Here is a 17,329-nt window from a genome sequence, read left to right as displayed (position 1 = left end):
AGAGCATGGGCCAGGGGCAGTCATGGCAGCTACTGAAGACCCACACTGCTGCCTGGGTGGAGACTGAACTGCCCCTTGGGTTTATATGGGACAGGGAGCCAATCAGGAGCCATGGGGCTGCTGCCTGTCAAACCCATGAGGCGGAACTTCCCATGGTCTTTGTCCACAATATAACCTTATAACATGGGGTATAGATATTTCAGTGAGATCAATGCCTGCAGCAACTTACACAAGCATTTCATAAAATCTAAACATTACACACATTTTTCAAAATCTAATACCTAATTTAACAGGTGAGCCAGACTGGTACCCAGCTGTGCATGTGTCAGTGTGCCATGCCTTGGCATGAGCTGACAGCTGGTCTGCCAGAGTCACAGATGTGTTTTAACGCGGTCCAGTGCAAAGCTGTCCATCCAGGAACAACGAGAATATCTTTCACATTTCCTGGATGGGGGCCTGTAGCCTGGAAAGCAATGACTCTGGAAAGCTCGTAGGGGGTGTTGTTAGGGCTGTGGGCATGTCATGGTACTAAAACAATCTGCTGTGGTGGAGCAGACGTCACCGGTGTGGTGCTCTGCTCTGTTCAGTGTTGATAACAGTCGGCTGCGTGCGTGTGTTCCCTTTGTGTGCTGCCCCAGCTCTGCAGATCGCTGCTACAGCAGACCCCGAGAGAACCCCCAATGACCACAGACTCTGATAAGGTATGAAGGCAGCCGGCCAGGTTTATTGTCAAATGAAGCACAGTAATAGTTCCCCGCAGACTCTACAGGACGTACTATGAATTTGTTCCCCCGACAATGGACCGGCTAAGTCAGTGGCGGGACTTTCCACTGCCCCCTAGGCCGGACAGAGACATCCACTCAGGGATGCATTCTTATACACAGGTACAAACAGCTTACACATCACTCCTGACGTATTGAGGTACCACCTCTCTATGCATTAGGGTGCTGCCTTTCCCCTGGTACAGGTTGGTTCGAACAAACAAGTCCATCCATCATATTGTCCTTTTGACCCTGTCTTTAGGATGGGTCTGCCTGTTCCTTGTTATCTCCGTGGGATTTGTTCGTACCGGGATGTTCTGGTGCCATCCTGGCACACGTTCATCTTATTAGTGCTTATATGTGTGTACGTGCAATTAGCAGCCAACTTCTGTGAGCAGGACCTGCCTCTGGCTCACAGCTTAACTTTACTTTTTATGTTAGCAAAGTCTTGAGCATTACTTTTAGTTCAGGCCTCATGTCTCATACCAGGCCTCAGGGCCTCATCTTACCACACCTGACGCGCAAAGAATATGTCATGTAAATTGCACCTATTAAGGAAAATATAGTAGCAGATGCCCTGTCCTGGAATGAGGGTTCTGAGCCAATGCCTACAGATCAGCCAGTGGCTGACCCTCTGCAGCCTTGCAAGCAGCGGCGGCTCCAGGCACCAGCGCCCCAAGCACGTGTCTGGGGCGGCAAGCCATGCGGGGCGCCCTGCCAGTCCCTGCGAGGGCGTCAGTCAGGCTGACTTTGGCGGCATGCCTGAGGGAGGTCCGCCGGTCCCGCGGCTTCCGTGGCAATTTGGCGGCAGGTACACCGAAGGACCTCCCGCAGGCATGCCACCGAATCCGCAGGACCGGGGACCTCCCGCAGGCAAGCCGCCAAAGGCAGCCTGCCTGCCATGCTTGGGGCGACGGAATAGCTAAAGCCGCCCCTGCTTGCAAGAGAGGACGGGTGACCCTGGGAGGCCCTCGGTGCCACCTAGCAGAGGACCTCATACTGTAACTCATACCAGGCCTGATGCACTCACTGCCCCCAACACAGTGTCATAATATGGACCTACACAGTGTCATGTAAGGTATGGAGGGAAGAGCTTAGTGAGCTCACCACAGGACAGAGTCTAGCACTCCTGGGAATCTTCCTGGCTCTGGAGGCAGAGACAATGGGCTTTGGGGAAGTATAAGGGGACCCAAAAGACATTCTAGTTTCCAGCACATTGCGGAGAGCACCCTCTGATTCTGTGACCGCTGGGACTGGGAAGAGCTAGAGATGCTGGTAACTGGGCATAAGTGTGAAAACTCAAGCAAAGATTGTAACTCACTAAGATTAAGTTTTAGGTCCTTGAAAGTGTGTTTGGTTCGTAGCCAGACCTGTCCCTTTTTCTCTTGCTTAGTATCACTTAAATCTCTGTTCTTTGTAAAATAACTTAGTTTTACTATAAACCATCTCTGTGCTGTTGTATTGACGTATGAAGAGAGTCCTCAACTAAGCTAACAGGCTAGTGTGTGCACTCTGTCTCTTCAGAGGCAGCAAAGAAAAATGTCTGTGAGTGTCCAGGGAGAGGGACCGGACACTGCAGAGAAACGTCTCTGGGGAACTCGGGAACTGGGGCCGCTGACCGTTACCTGCAAGGCAAGGTAAAGACTGGCAGAGCTTTGAGGAGTTGGCTGGAGAGATGGACAGACAGGTGGCAGGGAGCTGCCAACCAGTCTAATCTCCAGTAAAGCTCACTCCTTCTAAGACAGAGGGGTGCCACAGTGGCGCACAGTTGTGGGTGTCCTGTAAAGAACATCACACTCTGTGCCCCACCCGGAGGCGGCTACATCTCTGTGCTGGGCAAGGGATCCCTGTGTAAATGCTCAGCCTGGAAAGCGTGTCTTTGTTCTGCAGGTTTGAAGGCACAAGGAGATGAACGAGGATCCCGCTGTCTATTTTTGCATGGGGAACTGTGTCCTGGCTCTCGGTGTGGTTTTGCCATTTCCCCTTCTGTCGTGCGATCAGATGCCACATTCTGGTACGCGATAAGAATTGGGGAAATTAGAAGTCAGGTTGCCTCAGTAGTTCCCCATTTTTCTGAAATGACCAACCCCCCTCCGTGTTTTTCTTTCCATTTCTGCATGTTCAGACAAAATATGTCAGACAAAAAAGAAAGTTCAAAGACAGTGGGGGTCCACTGCTCAGTGGAGAAGCTGAGCTGGTAACGGAAGACGATAAGAAGGCAATGAATTCAAATCAGCAGAGCCGGATGCTATTCACTGGAGGGTACTGAAGCGATATTGCCAACCCCAACTGTTCAAAAATCATGAGGCAGGCTCACGAAAAATCATGAGATTGTTTTTTAAAATCATGAGATTAGCTAAAAACAGGAAATTTGGAGTTGTTTTTCTTTGCCTTCTGCATTTTGAGCCTTTTGGCTGCACTGGGGTCACATTTTGAAGCTTTCTCCACAGCCACAAGAGCTAGAAACTTAATTTTTTTGTTAAGAATGAAGGCTGAAATCATCACCTATCCACTTGACTCCAGGAGCTGGGGCTATAAGGACAACAATAATTATCATGAACCTCATGACAAAGTCATGAGAGTTGGCAATTCTGCTGAAGGAATTAGCTGAAGAAACCTCAGTGCCACTAGCAATAATATTTACAAATTCATGGATGACAGGAGAGGTCCTGGAAGACTTGGGAAGGGCTAATGTGGTGCCCATCCTTAAAGAGGGGAAAAGGGAGGAGCTGGGAAACCATAGACCAGTCAGCCTAACTTCGATACCTGGGAAGGTACTAGAGCAACGTATAAAACATTCAATTTACGAATACCTGGAGGATGAAGGAGTAATCGATAGCAGCCAGCATGGAGTTACCAAGAACAAATCATGCCAAACCAGCTTGATTTCCTTCTTTGATAGGGTAGCTGATTTGGTGGATAGGGGGAATGTGGTAGACCTAATATATTTGGATTTCAGCAAGGCTTTGACACAGTCCCACATGACATTCTCATAAGTAAGCTGGAGAAATGCAGGCTCGGCGGAACTACCATTAAATGGATACAAAATTGGTTAAACAACCACAAACAAAGAGTAGCTATTAATGGAATGATGTCAGATTGGAGGGAGGTCTCAAGTGGGGTTCCACAAGGATCTGTTCTGGACCCGGTGTTGTTTAACATCTTTATTAATGACCTGGAAGTACGAATAGAGAGCTTACTGATCAAGTCTGCAGATGACACAAAGCTTGGGGTCGGAAGATGCCAATACTTCGAAGGGTAGAGCTAAAATTCAGAGGGATCTTGATAAATTGGAGAACTGGGCTATAGACAACCAAATGAAATTCAACAAAGACAAATATAAGGTGCTACACATAGGAAAAAAAAGCCAAATGCACAAATACAGAATGGGGGATAACTGGCTTGGCAGCAGCACTGCTGAGAAGGATCTGGGAGTTGCGGTGGATCACAACCTCAACATGAGTCGGCAAAGTGATGCTGTTGCAAAAAAAGCAAATGCTATTTGAGGTTGCATTGATAGTGGTATAGCATGCAAGTCACAGGCAGTGATAGTACCACTCTACTCAGCGCTGATTAGGCCTCAGCTGGAGAACTGCGTCCAATATTGGTCACTGCTGTATAGAATGGATGTAGAGAAACTGGAAAGGATCCAGAGACTAGCAAGAAAGATGATATAAGGGGTGCAATGCAAGTTATATGAGCAAAGGCTGAAGGAACTGGGTATGTTTAAGCTTGGAGAAGAGGAGATTAAGGGGGGACATGATGACAGTCTTCAAATACTTGAAAGGCTGCCATAAAAAATATGGAGAAAAGTTGTTCTCTCTTGCCACAGAGGGCAGGACAAGAGGCAATGGGTTCAAACTACAGCACAGTAGGTTTAGATTAAATCTCAGGAAAAACTTCCTAACTGTAAGAACAGTGGGACAATGGAATAGCCCTGCCTACGGAGGCCATGGGAGCTCCTTCACTGGAGTTTTTCAAAAGGAGGCTGAACAGCCATCTGTCCTAGATGGTTTAGACACAACAAATCTTGCATCTTTTCAGGGGGGTTAGACTAGATGGCCGTTGTGGTCCCTGCTAACCCTATGGTTCTATGTTCCTCTGGACCGCAGAGTGAATGGGAATCAACCACATCTGGGATGGGGCGCGGGGACTGTTTATACAGTGATCACTTGACCGGCGCTGAGATGCAGCCACTGGGAGAGTGGACCACAGGGGCTGGTTAGCCGTCACCCAACAACGCAACTTAGAAGAAGTGAAACCCAGTGTGCTGTTGAAACCCACCCTGCCCCCCCGAGTTTCCTCCATCATGGCCATGACCTAGCAGAGCCCTGATCCACTCCTGTGAGTTGCAACAGGGTGCAGCTGCTAAGGGGCTCAGGTACGAGCTCCCCACTGGTGCAGATCAGGTGGGAGCCCTCTGGCTTTCTCACACCGAGCGGCTCACACAGCCAAAGGGGAGGCACCGGCCCAGAAAGGTTTGCTTCTTCAGGAATGGCTGGGAGGGAATGTTTGTCCAGTGGTCGTCACTGGGTGTAAGAAAAGTGTGTGTGGTTGTGTCAGTGCAGGAGTGTGTGTGGTTGTGACTATCTGTGTCTGGTTGTTTCTGTCATATTGTGTGTACGATTATGATGGTGTCTAACTGTGCATGTTTTTGGGTGACAGTGTTTTGTGTGTGTGATTTGTGTGTCTCAGTATTGTTATGTGTCTAGCTCTGGCTCAGTGTAGTTGTGTATATGTGTCTGTGTGTTTAGCTGTGTGTGTGTGTCTCACTACAGTTGTGTGTCTCTGTCTAATTGTGCATGTGTCTGTCTATCTCTGTGTAGTTGTGTGTCTCTCTCTCAGTGTAGGGGTATTTCTCTGTCTAGTTGTCTCTGTGTATCTAGTGTTTTTGTGTCTGTTAGTTGCATGCCTCTCTGTGTGTGTGTATGTTTGCCTTGTGTGTGCGTCTCTCTCTCACTCAATATAGAGATGTGTGTGTATATCTCAGTGTAGTTGTGTGCATCTGTGTAGTTGTGTGTGTGTTTCAGTGTAGGTATGTTGGTTGGTCTGTGTTTTTGTGTGTGTTTTTTGTCTCTTGGTGTGGTGTGGTGTGTGTGTGTGTGTGTGTGTGTGTGTGTGTAACAGGGTGCTGCCTAGGAGAAACAAGCCAGGCCCCTGTTAGCGCTGTTCCAGAGGAAGAAGGCTATTAGTTGGGCTGGCGGAGGGGCCACACCTAATTAACAGAGTGGATCCAGTTGCAGGCCTGAGTAGCCAGCCTGCCTTATAAAGCTGGCTAAGAGATGGGAAGCAGGGGGAGACAGGAAAGGGAGGAGTGTGGGCTCTAGATCCCTGCTGGCTGGGAAGTTAGTAGTCGCCCAGAGTGTTGGTCTCTGTAAATATCTGTAAATAATAGGTGGTGAGAACAGACACAAACAATAAAAAGACACGGGTGCTGCACTTCAATTGGTCTCTGACAGCATTTGTGGAGGGGCTGAGAGCAGGCACTGCTAGAGTGTGTCTGACTAGTTGTGTGTCTGTCTCACAGTTGCTTTCTTTCTTTCTGCCGCCTCCTCCTAACACACTCCTTCCTCTGGTCAGTGTTTCTCTCTTTTCGGTATCACTTCTCTTTCCTCTGAACCCTCCTCTCCAGGCAGCGTCCTTGAACCTCTCACTCCCCGCTCCACACACACCCCTCACCCAGCAAAGGATGGACCCCCTGCCTCTGCTCCTCTACCTGTGCGCAGGTAAGTGCCAGCCAAAGGGACTGGGAAAAGCTGGGATCCTCCACATAGGTGCCCAGTGAGTACCCCCTGGCAGGCGGATGGGAACAGCTGGACAGTCAGGAGTCAGGACTCCTGGGTCCTATTCCTGGTTGGCTCTGGGGAGGGGTCTGGTGGGTTACAGCAAGGGCCCTGTGTATCAAGACTCCTAGGTTCTCTCCACAGATTTGGGAGAGGAATGGGGCTGTAGTGCCTGAGAGGGTGGGGGGCAGAGCCGGCTCTAACTCCCTCCCCAGCCCAAGCAAAAAAAAAAAGCTGCCGTGCCGCTGAACACCCCACCGCCCCGTCGAGCGCCGTGCCGCTGAACACCCCCCCCCCCCCCCGCCGAGCGCTGCACTGCCGCCCTCCCCTGCCCCCCCGCGGAGCGCCATGCTGACAAACCCCCCCGCTGAGCGCCCCATTGCCACACACACCCCGCTGAGTGCCGCGCGGCCGAGTGCCCCGCCGCCGAAACTAAAACAACCCACCACACCCCCAGCACCGCCTGACCGAACCAAAAAAAAAAAAACCCAAAAAACCCTGAGCGCCCCCCTGCCACCCCAAGATTGGCCGCCCCTTACCAGGTGCCGCCCCAAGCATGTGCTTGGTCGGCTGGTGCCTGGAGCCGGTCTGGGTGGGGGGCTGATAATCAGGACTCCTGGGTTCCGTTCCCTCTGTGTTCTTTTCCCCCAGACTCTCTGGGATGGGAGTGGGTCACAGTGGGACTCCCCTTCTCTGTGGTGTGTGTGCTCGGTAGGATGTGGGGGAGGGTCCGGCAGGTGTGAAGTGGATGCAGTGTTTGCAATTGCGCAAACCTGCTGTAAAACCACAGATGCTTCCTCCTGCTTCAATGTCACGTCTCTTTTGTCTGTGAGGCCTGGACCCATCAGGGAATGGAGGGGGGCTGACTTTGGGGTGGCTGAGAGTGAGGGGGATGGACTGGGAAGGGGGGACAGACTGGGAGATGGGGTCTGAAAAGGGAAGAATGGGGGAGGCAAGCTCAGCTTCTCCCACCCTCCTAGAACCATCTCAGTCCCTGTCTTTCCCCTTTACCCCCCAGCCCCACCCACCTGCCCCATAATTCTGCACCCACTGTGCCCCATATCTGCTCCTCCTACAGCTCTGCAGGGTCTTTACCATGTCTCAGGGTTGGTGGGGGCCGCTCTAAGGGGATTCTTCTTCCCAGGCCTGGGCTTGCAGGGATGGAGAGGGCAGAAGGGAGGAGAGCTGTGCATAGGGGGAGTTGGCTACGCTGTGCATTAGGGATTCACCAATTGGCTGTTGGGTCTTTCTTGTATGACATGAGTTTGGTGGGTCTCAGCTCTGGCTCCCATGGCACAAGCTTACCAGGCCACCCTGCACTCATTGATAGACTCGATAGAGAGACCGAGAACTGCTTGGGCCCAGGAGCTCCCAGTGCAATGCTGTGGCCAACCCTTGGATGCATGAGTGAGGGAAACTCAAGTAGGAGTAAAGAGGGCCTACTCCCTCTGTATTTGCCAGTGGTGCGAGTGCTGCTGGAATCCTGTGTCCAGTTCTGGTGCCCACACTTCATGAAGGATGTTGATACATTGGAGAATGGTCAGAGAAGAGGCATGAGAATGATTAGAAGATTAGAAAACCTGCCTGATAGTGATAAGGAACAAATATTTCATGATAGTGTTACCGAAATATTGGGTCCGCCTAGCTGAGAGCCAATAACAGCCGGACAGGGATAAGGAAAGGTTGCTTTATTTTGCAGAAGAAAGGAGAGATTTGCACCTTGGTACAAAAAACTTTGTTTTACACGCATTTTACAGATTTTTTTTATACACATTCCCACAAAGGCCCTTGCCATGTTAACACTTGATTGGTGGTTGCCAGACCTATGCTTCTGCTATCTGCAGGGCCGGCTCCAGGCACCAGGCAACCAAGCACATGCTTGGGGCGGCACCTGGTAAGGGGCGGCCAATGTTGGGGTGGCGGGGGGGCAGAGCGGCGCGGCATTCCGCGGGCGGGGGGCGCTCCGACGATGCGGCGCTCGGCGGGGGGCGCTCTGACGGTGCGGCGCGCAGCGCTCGGGGGGTGTGTGTGTTTCCGGTGGCGCGGTGCTTGGCGGGGGCGCGGTGCTCGGGGGGGGGGTTCCAGCGGCGTGCTGCTCGGCAGAAGGGGGGGGGGGGGGGGGGCTCGGTGGGGCGGCACTTTTTTTTGCTGCTTGGGGCAGCAAAAAAGTTAGAGCTGGCCCTGGCTATCTGGTCAGTGAAAACCAGTTTGGGACCAGCTCCAACTACCTTAAGGCCTTGAAAGGGAAGACAGTTGAAAAGTTCAGGCTACTGTGTATTTGAGGTGTCTGCTTCCCCCTAATGGCCGCTGGCTGCCATAACGGCTGTTAGCTATTAAGGGGGGGGGTTGCTGCTGACTGTCACAGTCCCCCCTTCGGGCCTGACAAACCCAAATTGTCAGGCCCGTTATGCAATTTGCGATTAAGCTGGAGGGAAAGATACTGTGTTTTTTTTATGGACGGCAGAGCCCTTAGTAACAGCACTACATAAACATTTTGCATATTGAAACATTACTTAAATAACACATAGAAAGAAAAAAAAAAATTACTTGATAATTTTTCAGAAGAGCCCCGTGAACCATGACCCAAGGTCTGTGAGAAGGTCCTTAAAACTAAAGGTGTGATTAAGAGATACAGCATGGAAAATAACAGCAGCATTTTTAATGGCTTGTAAATTCTGCTTAATTAAGCCGGAATGATTAACATAGAAACAAAATTTTTTTTTGATGCGAGCACAAGCCCCCCCTAACAATTAGACAAGTGTCCCAAGGTAGCCATTCGCTGAAGAGGTTTAGCGGCTGGGTGCGGGTTAGCTTGTACAAGGGGCAGATCCAAAAGTAATAGCCACTGCAGCACCGTCTGAGAACCCATAGTTATAAAGTCTTAGGACTTTGTTTGCCGGAACAGAAGCTTTAGTTTTTTGAGAGGTTCAGCTTTCCAGGTATTGTCTGCTTCTGGCTTTTCCGGGTCGCGGTGGGAAGAGCTGGTGGTGCTTCCTTGAGGTTCGAAGTTGTCTGCTTCTGGCCCCGTTCTAAGGGCTAGCTTGACTTGGGTGTGATGTATTTAAGTGTTTTGCTTTTTTACTTGAATGGCAGTGTGAGAGGTAAGAAGGACTTGGAAGGGGCCCGCTCACCGAGGTTGGAGAGGCTCATGTTTTGACTTTTTTATATAGACCCAGTTTTTTGGCTTGATTCGGTGAGCAGGTACATCAGCAGGTAGGGACTGAAACTGAACTGCATACCTGTGGAGAGATTTGAGTGGTTTGGAGGGAAACAACATATCTGGTTAGCTCCTCGTCACCCCAAGTGGCTAAATCGGTTACAGATCCTGGATCAGCAAATCCGGTGTATGGCCTGCTAAATAAAAGTTTAAAGGGTGAGACACGGAGCCGGCCCCTAAGGGCAGTTCGAACTGCCAAGAGGGCCGAAGGTAGAGCCTGAAGCCACTTTAACCCAGTCTTCGGAGAGCTTAAGCTTTAGAGTTTGGTTTATTTTTTTTTACTTGTCCAGAAGATGGTGGTCTCCAAGGGGTATGTAGAAGCCAGGTAATACCTAGGGCCTTAACAATGCGTTGAATAACCTGGGGGTTAAATGAGTTCCTTGATTAGAGTTAATAGACCTAGGAGGGCCAAACCTAGGGATGACATGGTTTAATAAGTTTTTTTTTTACATTTAAGGCAGTTGCTTGTTTAGTTGGGAATGCTTTGGTCCAGCCAGTTAGTTGGCATACAATTACAAGAAGGTACTTGTAGCCTTGGTACTTAGGCATTTTTGAGTAGTTAATTTGAAGTTGCTTGAAGGGTGTGTATGCCCATAACCTGGCTTCGGGGGGGCCTTTAGGTTCCCCCCTTGGATTGAATTTTGCACAGATGTCAAAAGTAGGAAGGACTTGTTTGGCTTTCTGGAATACTTTAGGGGCATATTAAAGTTTATTTACAGTAGCTGCCATGGCTTTTGCTTTACCGTGTGTTTTTTTGTGTGTAGCTTAAATAGGGCAGGTCGCAGAGCAGCTCGGGGCAGGGCTTTTTTTCCATTAGGTAGTTGTCATTTCCCTTTTGGCATTTTGGCGGCCCCCATGCTTTTTCAACGCTTGACCTTTAATGGCTTAGGGGTCAAAGGGGGTGGGACTGGAGTTGGTGGGGTGGAGGATGTGAGAACCATCTGGTTGGTAATATAAGGCTGTAGGGAGGCTGCTTTTAAAGCTGAATCAGCCAGCCGGTTCCCACGGATGGTGGGATTGTTTCCCTTCTGATGGGCCCGAACATGGATGATGGCAATTTCGGATGGCAGGTGTATGGCTTTTAATAATTTTAGGATTAAGGGCCCATGTGCTATTTTAGTGCCACTGGAGGTAATAAACCCACACTTTGCCCAGAGTTGGCCTGTGGCGTGGCAAACGCCAAAGAAAAATTTTGAGTCAGTATATATATTTACAGACTGACCTGCTGCCAGCTTACATGCTTGGGTGAGGGTTATTAATTCTGCCACCTGGGCTGAGGTGGAAGGTTCCAGGGGAGCAGACTGTAATCCATTAAACTTAGTTACTGCAAACCCAGATACCCGCTGGCCCTCCATGACCCGTGCCGAGCCATTTGTATACAGCTCCAGTTTAGCATTTGGAATGGGCACATCTGAAAGATCTGGCTGAGGTTTTTTTGGATGATGCATTACTTGAAGACAATTTAACAAGGGAATAGTGTCCATTTTGCATGTTACATATTTTTGCAGTAGCCGAGTCCAGGTTAGTTGTTTTGCTTTTTTAGTTTTTGGGTCCGTTTATGTAAATGCAAAGATATTTTAGCTGTTTTTATTTAGAGGAATATTAAAAAAAGCATTACATAAGTTTATTACCGAATAACAAGCAGTACCTGCTGGAATGGCAGTCAGGATTGTGTGGGGGTTAGGTACCACATTGTCTTTAGCTTGAACAACCTTATTTACTGCACGTAAGTTCTGGACAAATCGGTATTCCAGGGTTGTTTTTTTTAGTTTGTCAGGTTTTTTGACTGGCAGAATGGGAGTATTGAAAGGAGACTTGGTGTGAACCAGCACTTCCAACCGCAGGAATGTGGTGATAAGACTTCAGAGGCCAAACAGAGCTTTTCGGGGGATGGGATACTGACGAATTTGAGGAATGTTAATGCCTGGCCTCAGGGGTATTCGTACCGTCTCTGCCCAAGTTCGCTTTTGAAGTGCCCCATAGGGAGGCTTGTACCTTCTGTCTGACTTGCTTGGGTAGGATCAGGCCCGCAGGCAGGATCGAGTTTTTTGAATTCTGGGTTAATACAGCACATAGCTGGGGAAGTTGGTTTTGAGGTAACCGGAGGACGATTTTGTTATTTGAAAAGAAAATTTGAGCACGCAGTTTACACAACAGGTCTTTGCCCAAGAGATTAACTGGGGAATCAGGAGCTAGCAGAAAGGCATGGGAGGTGGAGACTTCAGAGATTTTTACAGTAGCTTTTTGTAACACAGAACAGTCAAATGGCTTTCCACCTATACCCATTACCAGAATACTTTTAAACACCGGGTAAAGGCCATTTACTTAACATATAATTCAAAGGGCTATCCTTAGAGGGTTTTATCAGAGACCCACCCATTTGCCTGCTGATACTTTAACAGAGAATTACACAGAGATCAGAGGGAATTATGGCCTAATAGGATTTTATTACAGGAATTTTTACTAATACTGACCGCTACAGGGGACGGGACAGAAGGATCCCAATTCGACCTCAGAGCTTTATTGCACGCAATGGCTTTTCCTCTGAGGAATTACGAATGAGAGGCTCAGTTTCGTTTACACACCTAACGCACAAATGTATAAGACAGAAATTTATTAACCAGTTAACCAGACCAGAACCAGATAGTGTCTTCTTATTTTATTAGGACTCACCTTATCGGAGCACGAATCCCAGGGGCTGCGGTGAAATGAGGAAAGGGGGCTAAGCACCCCGTTGGCGCCGTTTTCAGTTCGCCGCAGCCATCCGGAGTCCAATGTCTGAGCTAGGAGAGTCCCGGCGGAGTCGCCAGAAACTGTCACCGAAATATCGGGTCCGCCTAGCTGAGAGCCAATAACAGCCAGACAGGGATAAGGAAAGGTTGCTTTATTCTGCAGAAGAAAGGAGAGCTATGCACCTTGGTACAAAAATCTCTGTCTTACACACATTTTACAGATCCTTTATACACATTCAGACAAAGGCCCTTGCTGTGTTAACACTTGATTGGTGGTTGCCAGAACCGTGCTTCTGCTATCTGGTCAGTGAAAACCAGTTTGGGACCAGCTCCAACTACCTCAAGGCCTTGAAAGGGAAGACAGTTGAAAAGTTCAGGCTACTGTGTACTTGAGGTGTCTGCTTCCCCCTAATGGCTGCTGGCTGCTAGCTATTAAGGTGGGGGGATGCTGCTGATTGTCACAATGGGCTCTTCAATCTAGCAGAGAAAGGACTAACGTGCTCCCATGGCTGGAAGTTGAAGCTAGACAAATTCAGACTGGAAATAAGGTGCAACATTTTTAACAGTGAGAGGAATTAACCCCCAGAACAATTTACCAAGGGTTGTGGTGGATTCTCCACCACTGGATGTTTCTCTAAATGTTCTGGTCTGGTTCAATTCAGGGAAGTTTGCTGGCTCGTGTTACACAGGAAGTCAGGCTAGATGATCACAGTGGTTCCAGCTGGCGGTACAGTCCATAAATCTATGAAGGCTGATTTGCATGGAATGATTTGGAAGAAAAGGCCTTCAAGGGCTAGACATAAGGGAAGTTTAAATGAGCTGCTGGGAGTCAGGACTCCTGGGTTCTATACTCAGCTTTGGGAGGGGAGTGGGGCCTCAGAGTCAGTCCTAGAAACAGGAGGGGCTGGTCCCTGAGCCCCCACCACTGGCCCCACTCTGCATAGGGGAAGCTCTAACAGATGGCTGTTTAACCCCTGCAGTGCTGGCACCGAGCCATGGATTCAGCGTGGACATGGAGGGACCCATCACCTTCCAGGAGGCTGCTGCAGGGTTCGGACAGAGCGTGGTGCAGTTTGGGAGTGCCAGTGCTGGGGGGTAAGGGCTGAGCGGGGTTCAGGACCCCATAGCTATGTGCCTCACACCCATCCCCGAGGGGCCCGTCTGGTTGGGCTGCCCCTCCTGGGCCCCACTCCTCTGGGTGTGATGGGGTATCCCCTGAGCCCCCCTCTGCTCTCTCCCCACAGGCTGCTCGTCGGGGCCCCGCTGCAGACAGGAAACGTGAATGAAACCGGCAAAGTCTACAAGTGCGGCCCGGGCTCCGGACGCTGCCAGGAGATCCCCATCCAGAGTAGGGGCACCCTGTGCTGTGGGGTCCAGTGGGTTAGAGCAAGGGGGTCTGGGAGTCAGGACTCCTGGGTTCTATCTCCAGCGCTGTGAGATCTAGTGGGTTGGAGCTGGGGTGTGATGGGAGGCAGGGCTGAGAGTCAGGACTCCTGGGTTCTATCCAGGGGGTGGGGTTTATTTGCTCATTCTGGTGTGCATTTTTCCACCCTCAGGGCCCTCTGATGCTGTGAAGATGTCCCTTGGTTTGTCTCTGGCTGCCCAGAGCTCCCAGCTCCTGGTAGGTACCGTGCATGGGGGGGATGGGTGCTGGGACTGGGGTCTGACACTTGCTCCCTGGGAATGTCATGGGGCAGCTCCCCCCAAACCCCACTCCTCACAGCTGGTAGTAACGGCTGTGTCAGCGCGACTGGGGTACTTGGGCAGAGTTCATGACTGGGTGACATAATTGTGATGTAACTCTATGGGGGTCTTTGGTAACTCCCGTAATTAGTGGGGAAAGGTGGTCGCCGGGTGATGTCACCAAGGCAACAGTGACTATGAACTGACTTAGCAGTGAGCATGGTGACCAGCTGACATCGCCATGGAGACAGTTGTCATGAGATGATGTTGTAAGAGATGGAGGTAACAAGGTGATGTCGCCATGGTGACATCGATTGTGCACTGCCATAGCAGGGCGTGTGGCAACTGGATGACTTCACCGTGGCAACCTTGACTGTGCACTGCCATAGCAGGGAGGGGTGTAACTGGTTGATGTAGACATGGCACCAATGATTGGGCGTTGCCATAGCAGGGAGTGTGGTAACTAGGTGATGTCCCTGTGTCACTCCCCTGTCCCCTCTGGGAAACGAGTGCTGGGTCCTGGGGTCCCATCTGCCCTATGGGAGTCCCCTCTCCTGGCAGGAACTTGCATATCCATGGAGAGAAGGCCCTGGATCTCCCGCACTGGGGCTCTACTCACGAGAGCCCAGTGACCCCGTCCCTCTCTTGTGCCCAGGTGTGCGGCCCCACGGTGCACCAGGCCTGCGGGGAGAACATGTACGTCAAAGGCTACTGCTTCCTCCTGGACCAGAGACTCCAGCAGCTCCGGCGCATCCCGGACAGTCTGCCAGGTGAGGGGCAGTCCAGGGGGTGGGGAACCAGCACCCAGGGGACAAGTGGGGGGGGAATATGGGCCAGCAGGGGAGGAGGAGGAGGAATGAGGCTAGATGGGTCCTTGGTCTGATCTGGGGCAGCAGGGACAGGACCCGGCTAGATGGGTCCATGGGCCTGTACGACGGTGGCGGGGAGGGGGTGGGATACCAGGCTAGATGGGCAGATGTCTTGGCAGTTTCACTGCCATTTGGTGTCTCTTGGCCCATCTAGCTGAATTTCTCTGGGTAACCCCCACCCTCTCCATTCCCCAGAGTGTCCCAAACACCCCACAGACATCGTGTTCCTTATTGACGGCTCAGGCAGCATTGGTGACAGTGACTTTGAAACGATGAAGACGTTTGTCATCGAGGTCATAAGGCGTTTCCGTGGCACCGACACGCTGGTAACTGGCAGCCGCTGATTCCAGACCCTTGAGCCGCCAGCATCCCTTGCCCCTGGCAGGCAGGGCAGCATCAAAGGGTGCTGAGATGCAGGGAGCGGGCTGGGGGCTCATACAGGGCCCTTTCCCCTCACAGTTGTGTTGACCCCAATGCCCCAGCATCTGTGCTATTCTGACCCACTCTTACTCCACCCTGTCCTGTTCCCCCTCTTGTCTCCCAGTTTGCCCTCATGCAGTTCTCCACCACTTTTAAGGAACACTTTGACTTCAATAAGTTCAAGAGCACCCGCAACATAGATTCGCTCGTCCGTCAAGTTAGACAGTTCAGACAACTTACCTACACAGCCACTGCCATCCAGGAAGTGGTGTAGGTACCTCCTCTTCCCCTACAAGTGCTTTCCTTCCCACCCCACAGACATGGAGGCTGAAAGAACTAACCCCTCTGCCCGTGCCACATTTCCAGGACGAAGCTGTTTATCTCACAGAAAGGATCCCGGGATGGAGCTGCCAGGATTCTCATTGTGGTAACAGACGGCATGAAAAATGATCAACTTCGATACTCAGTCGTGATTCCAAAGGCAGAGAGAGCTGGGATCATTCGCTACGCCATCGGGGTGAGATCTATCTATCCTAATGCTCACCTACAGAATCACAGAGCTTTGTTGGGACACTGCAACAAATTCAGCCACCCAGACATCACTTGTAGTTGGATCTAAATGACAGGAGTGCAGGATTCATGTCCTCTAGGTCAGGTCTATCTATTGTGGACAGACTGTCTGCTGAAGATGGCAGTGGGCTGAGGTCCCAAGCACACCCTGGCAATTCCACCTCCACAACTGGTCTCCCCTTATAAGCTACCTGCTGGGTATCTCTGAATTTTTTTCTACATCCCTCTGGGATAGTGGTTGAGCAGCCTCCTGGTTTGCCCTCCTTTTTCCTTCAATTAATCTGTTTGCCGACTCTCAATGCATTACAAAGGGGCACACCCTTGTGTCTTGTATGAGAACAGACAAGTTGTTTAGTTTCTTAATCACGGTGTAAGGCCCCTCCAAAAAGAAGGAAGTTGGATTTTTTTATCCAGGCTGCTTTTTCCAGGTGTGTAACCAAAGCTTCTCCCCTTTGTGGATGGGCACGAAATTTTCCTGACGTCCTGACTCACTGGCGCAGCGCCTCCTGCTGGTTACCTTGGGAATTAGCTCTTCCAGCACTGGAGCACCTTCTGCTGGCCAGTGTCTCTCCAGCTGTCACTACCTGTCTTACCACTGATGTCAGTCTAGGCCCTGCATCCCCCCTGGCCCATGGTGTCCCTTCTCTGGGGCACTACCCCGCAGCAGTGCCCCCTCACTCTGGGTCTCCCCTCCCAGGGGAACCCCAACCCCCTATACCCACCTTGCCTCAGTAGCTACTGCCAGTTGTCATCTAGCCCCTTCTTTCAGGGGCAAACTGCAGTCTGAAATGGACACTCATCACTGGCAAGGGTTGGACCTGCTGCCTTTCTAGCCCCACCTGCCTCCCTTCAGCCCTAGTACCTCCCCTGGCCTTTAGCAAGGCCTCAGCCTGGGGACTCACCAGGTCAGAGCTCCTCAGCTCTGCCTGTCTTTCCCCAGCCTTGCTCTGTCTCAGGTACCTTGCTTGTTCTCCCAGGCAGCCTGGTCATCTCTGCTCCCCAGCTGGAGGAAGAGACGTCTCTCACCCTCTCAGCCTACCCTTTTATCAGGGCCAGCTGTGCCCTAATTGGGTGCAGCCATACCAGTGGCTGACCACCCAACCAGCCTCCCTTGGATGCTTTTAACCCCTTTCTGACTGGAGCAGAGTGACCGGCCCACTACACACCCTCAAAATCCCAAGGCCAAAAGTATAACTGGGTTCAAAAAAGAATTGGATAAATTCATGGAGGATAGGTCCTCAAAGGCTGCTAGCCAAGAAGGTCAGGGTGTCTCATGGTATGTCCCTAAGCCTCT

The 17,329-nt window shown here is 50.9% G+C and overlaps 1 protein-coding gene across 3 annotated transcripts in view; it reads left to right on the top strand.

The window, feature by feature from the left end:
- The first annotated feature begins 6,119 nt into the window (after window positions 1-6,119).
- LOC128836845 (integrin alpha-D-like) overlaps window positions 6,120-17,329 on the top strand; it is a 29,999-nt gene continuing 18,789 nt past the window's right edge. For 2 of the 3 annotated variants that reach the window (XM_054027511.1, XM_054027510.1), the window contains exons 1-8: window positions 6,120-6,487; window positions 13,474-13,588; window positions 13,738-13,841; window positions 14,050-14,114; window positions 14,832-14,946; window positions 15,241-15,371; window positions 15,590-15,735; window positions 15,832-15,982. In XM_054027511.1, the coding sequence (XP_053883486.1) occupies window positions 6,451-6,487; window positions 13,474-13,588; window positions 13,738-13,841; window positions 14,050-14,114; window positions 14,832-14,946; window positions 15,241-15,371; window positions 15,590-15,735; window positions 15,832-15,982 (864 nt within the window). In that variant the 5' untranslated portion in view covers window positions 6,120-6,450. Of the gene's footprint in view, window positions 6,488-8,724; window positions 9,758-13,473; window positions 13,589-13,737; window positions 13,842-14,049; window positions 14,115-14,831; window positions 14,947-15,240; window positions 15,372-15,589; window positions 15,736-15,831; window positions 15,983-17,329 lie in introns of those variants that run through there. The other variant, XM_054027512.1, reaches the window with a different exon arrangement.

This window comes from Malaclemys terrapin, chromosome 4, assembly GCF_027887155.1.
Source record: "Malaclemys terrapin pileata isolate rMalTer1 chromosome 4, rMalTer1.hap1, whole genome shotgun sequence".
Taxonomy (NCBI): domain Eukaryota; kingdom Metazoa; phylum Chordata; order Testudines; family Emydidae; genus Malaclemys; species Malaclemys terrapin.
Note: the sequence above shows the minus strand (reverse complement) of the source record. Positions and strands in the feature narration are given on the sequence as shown.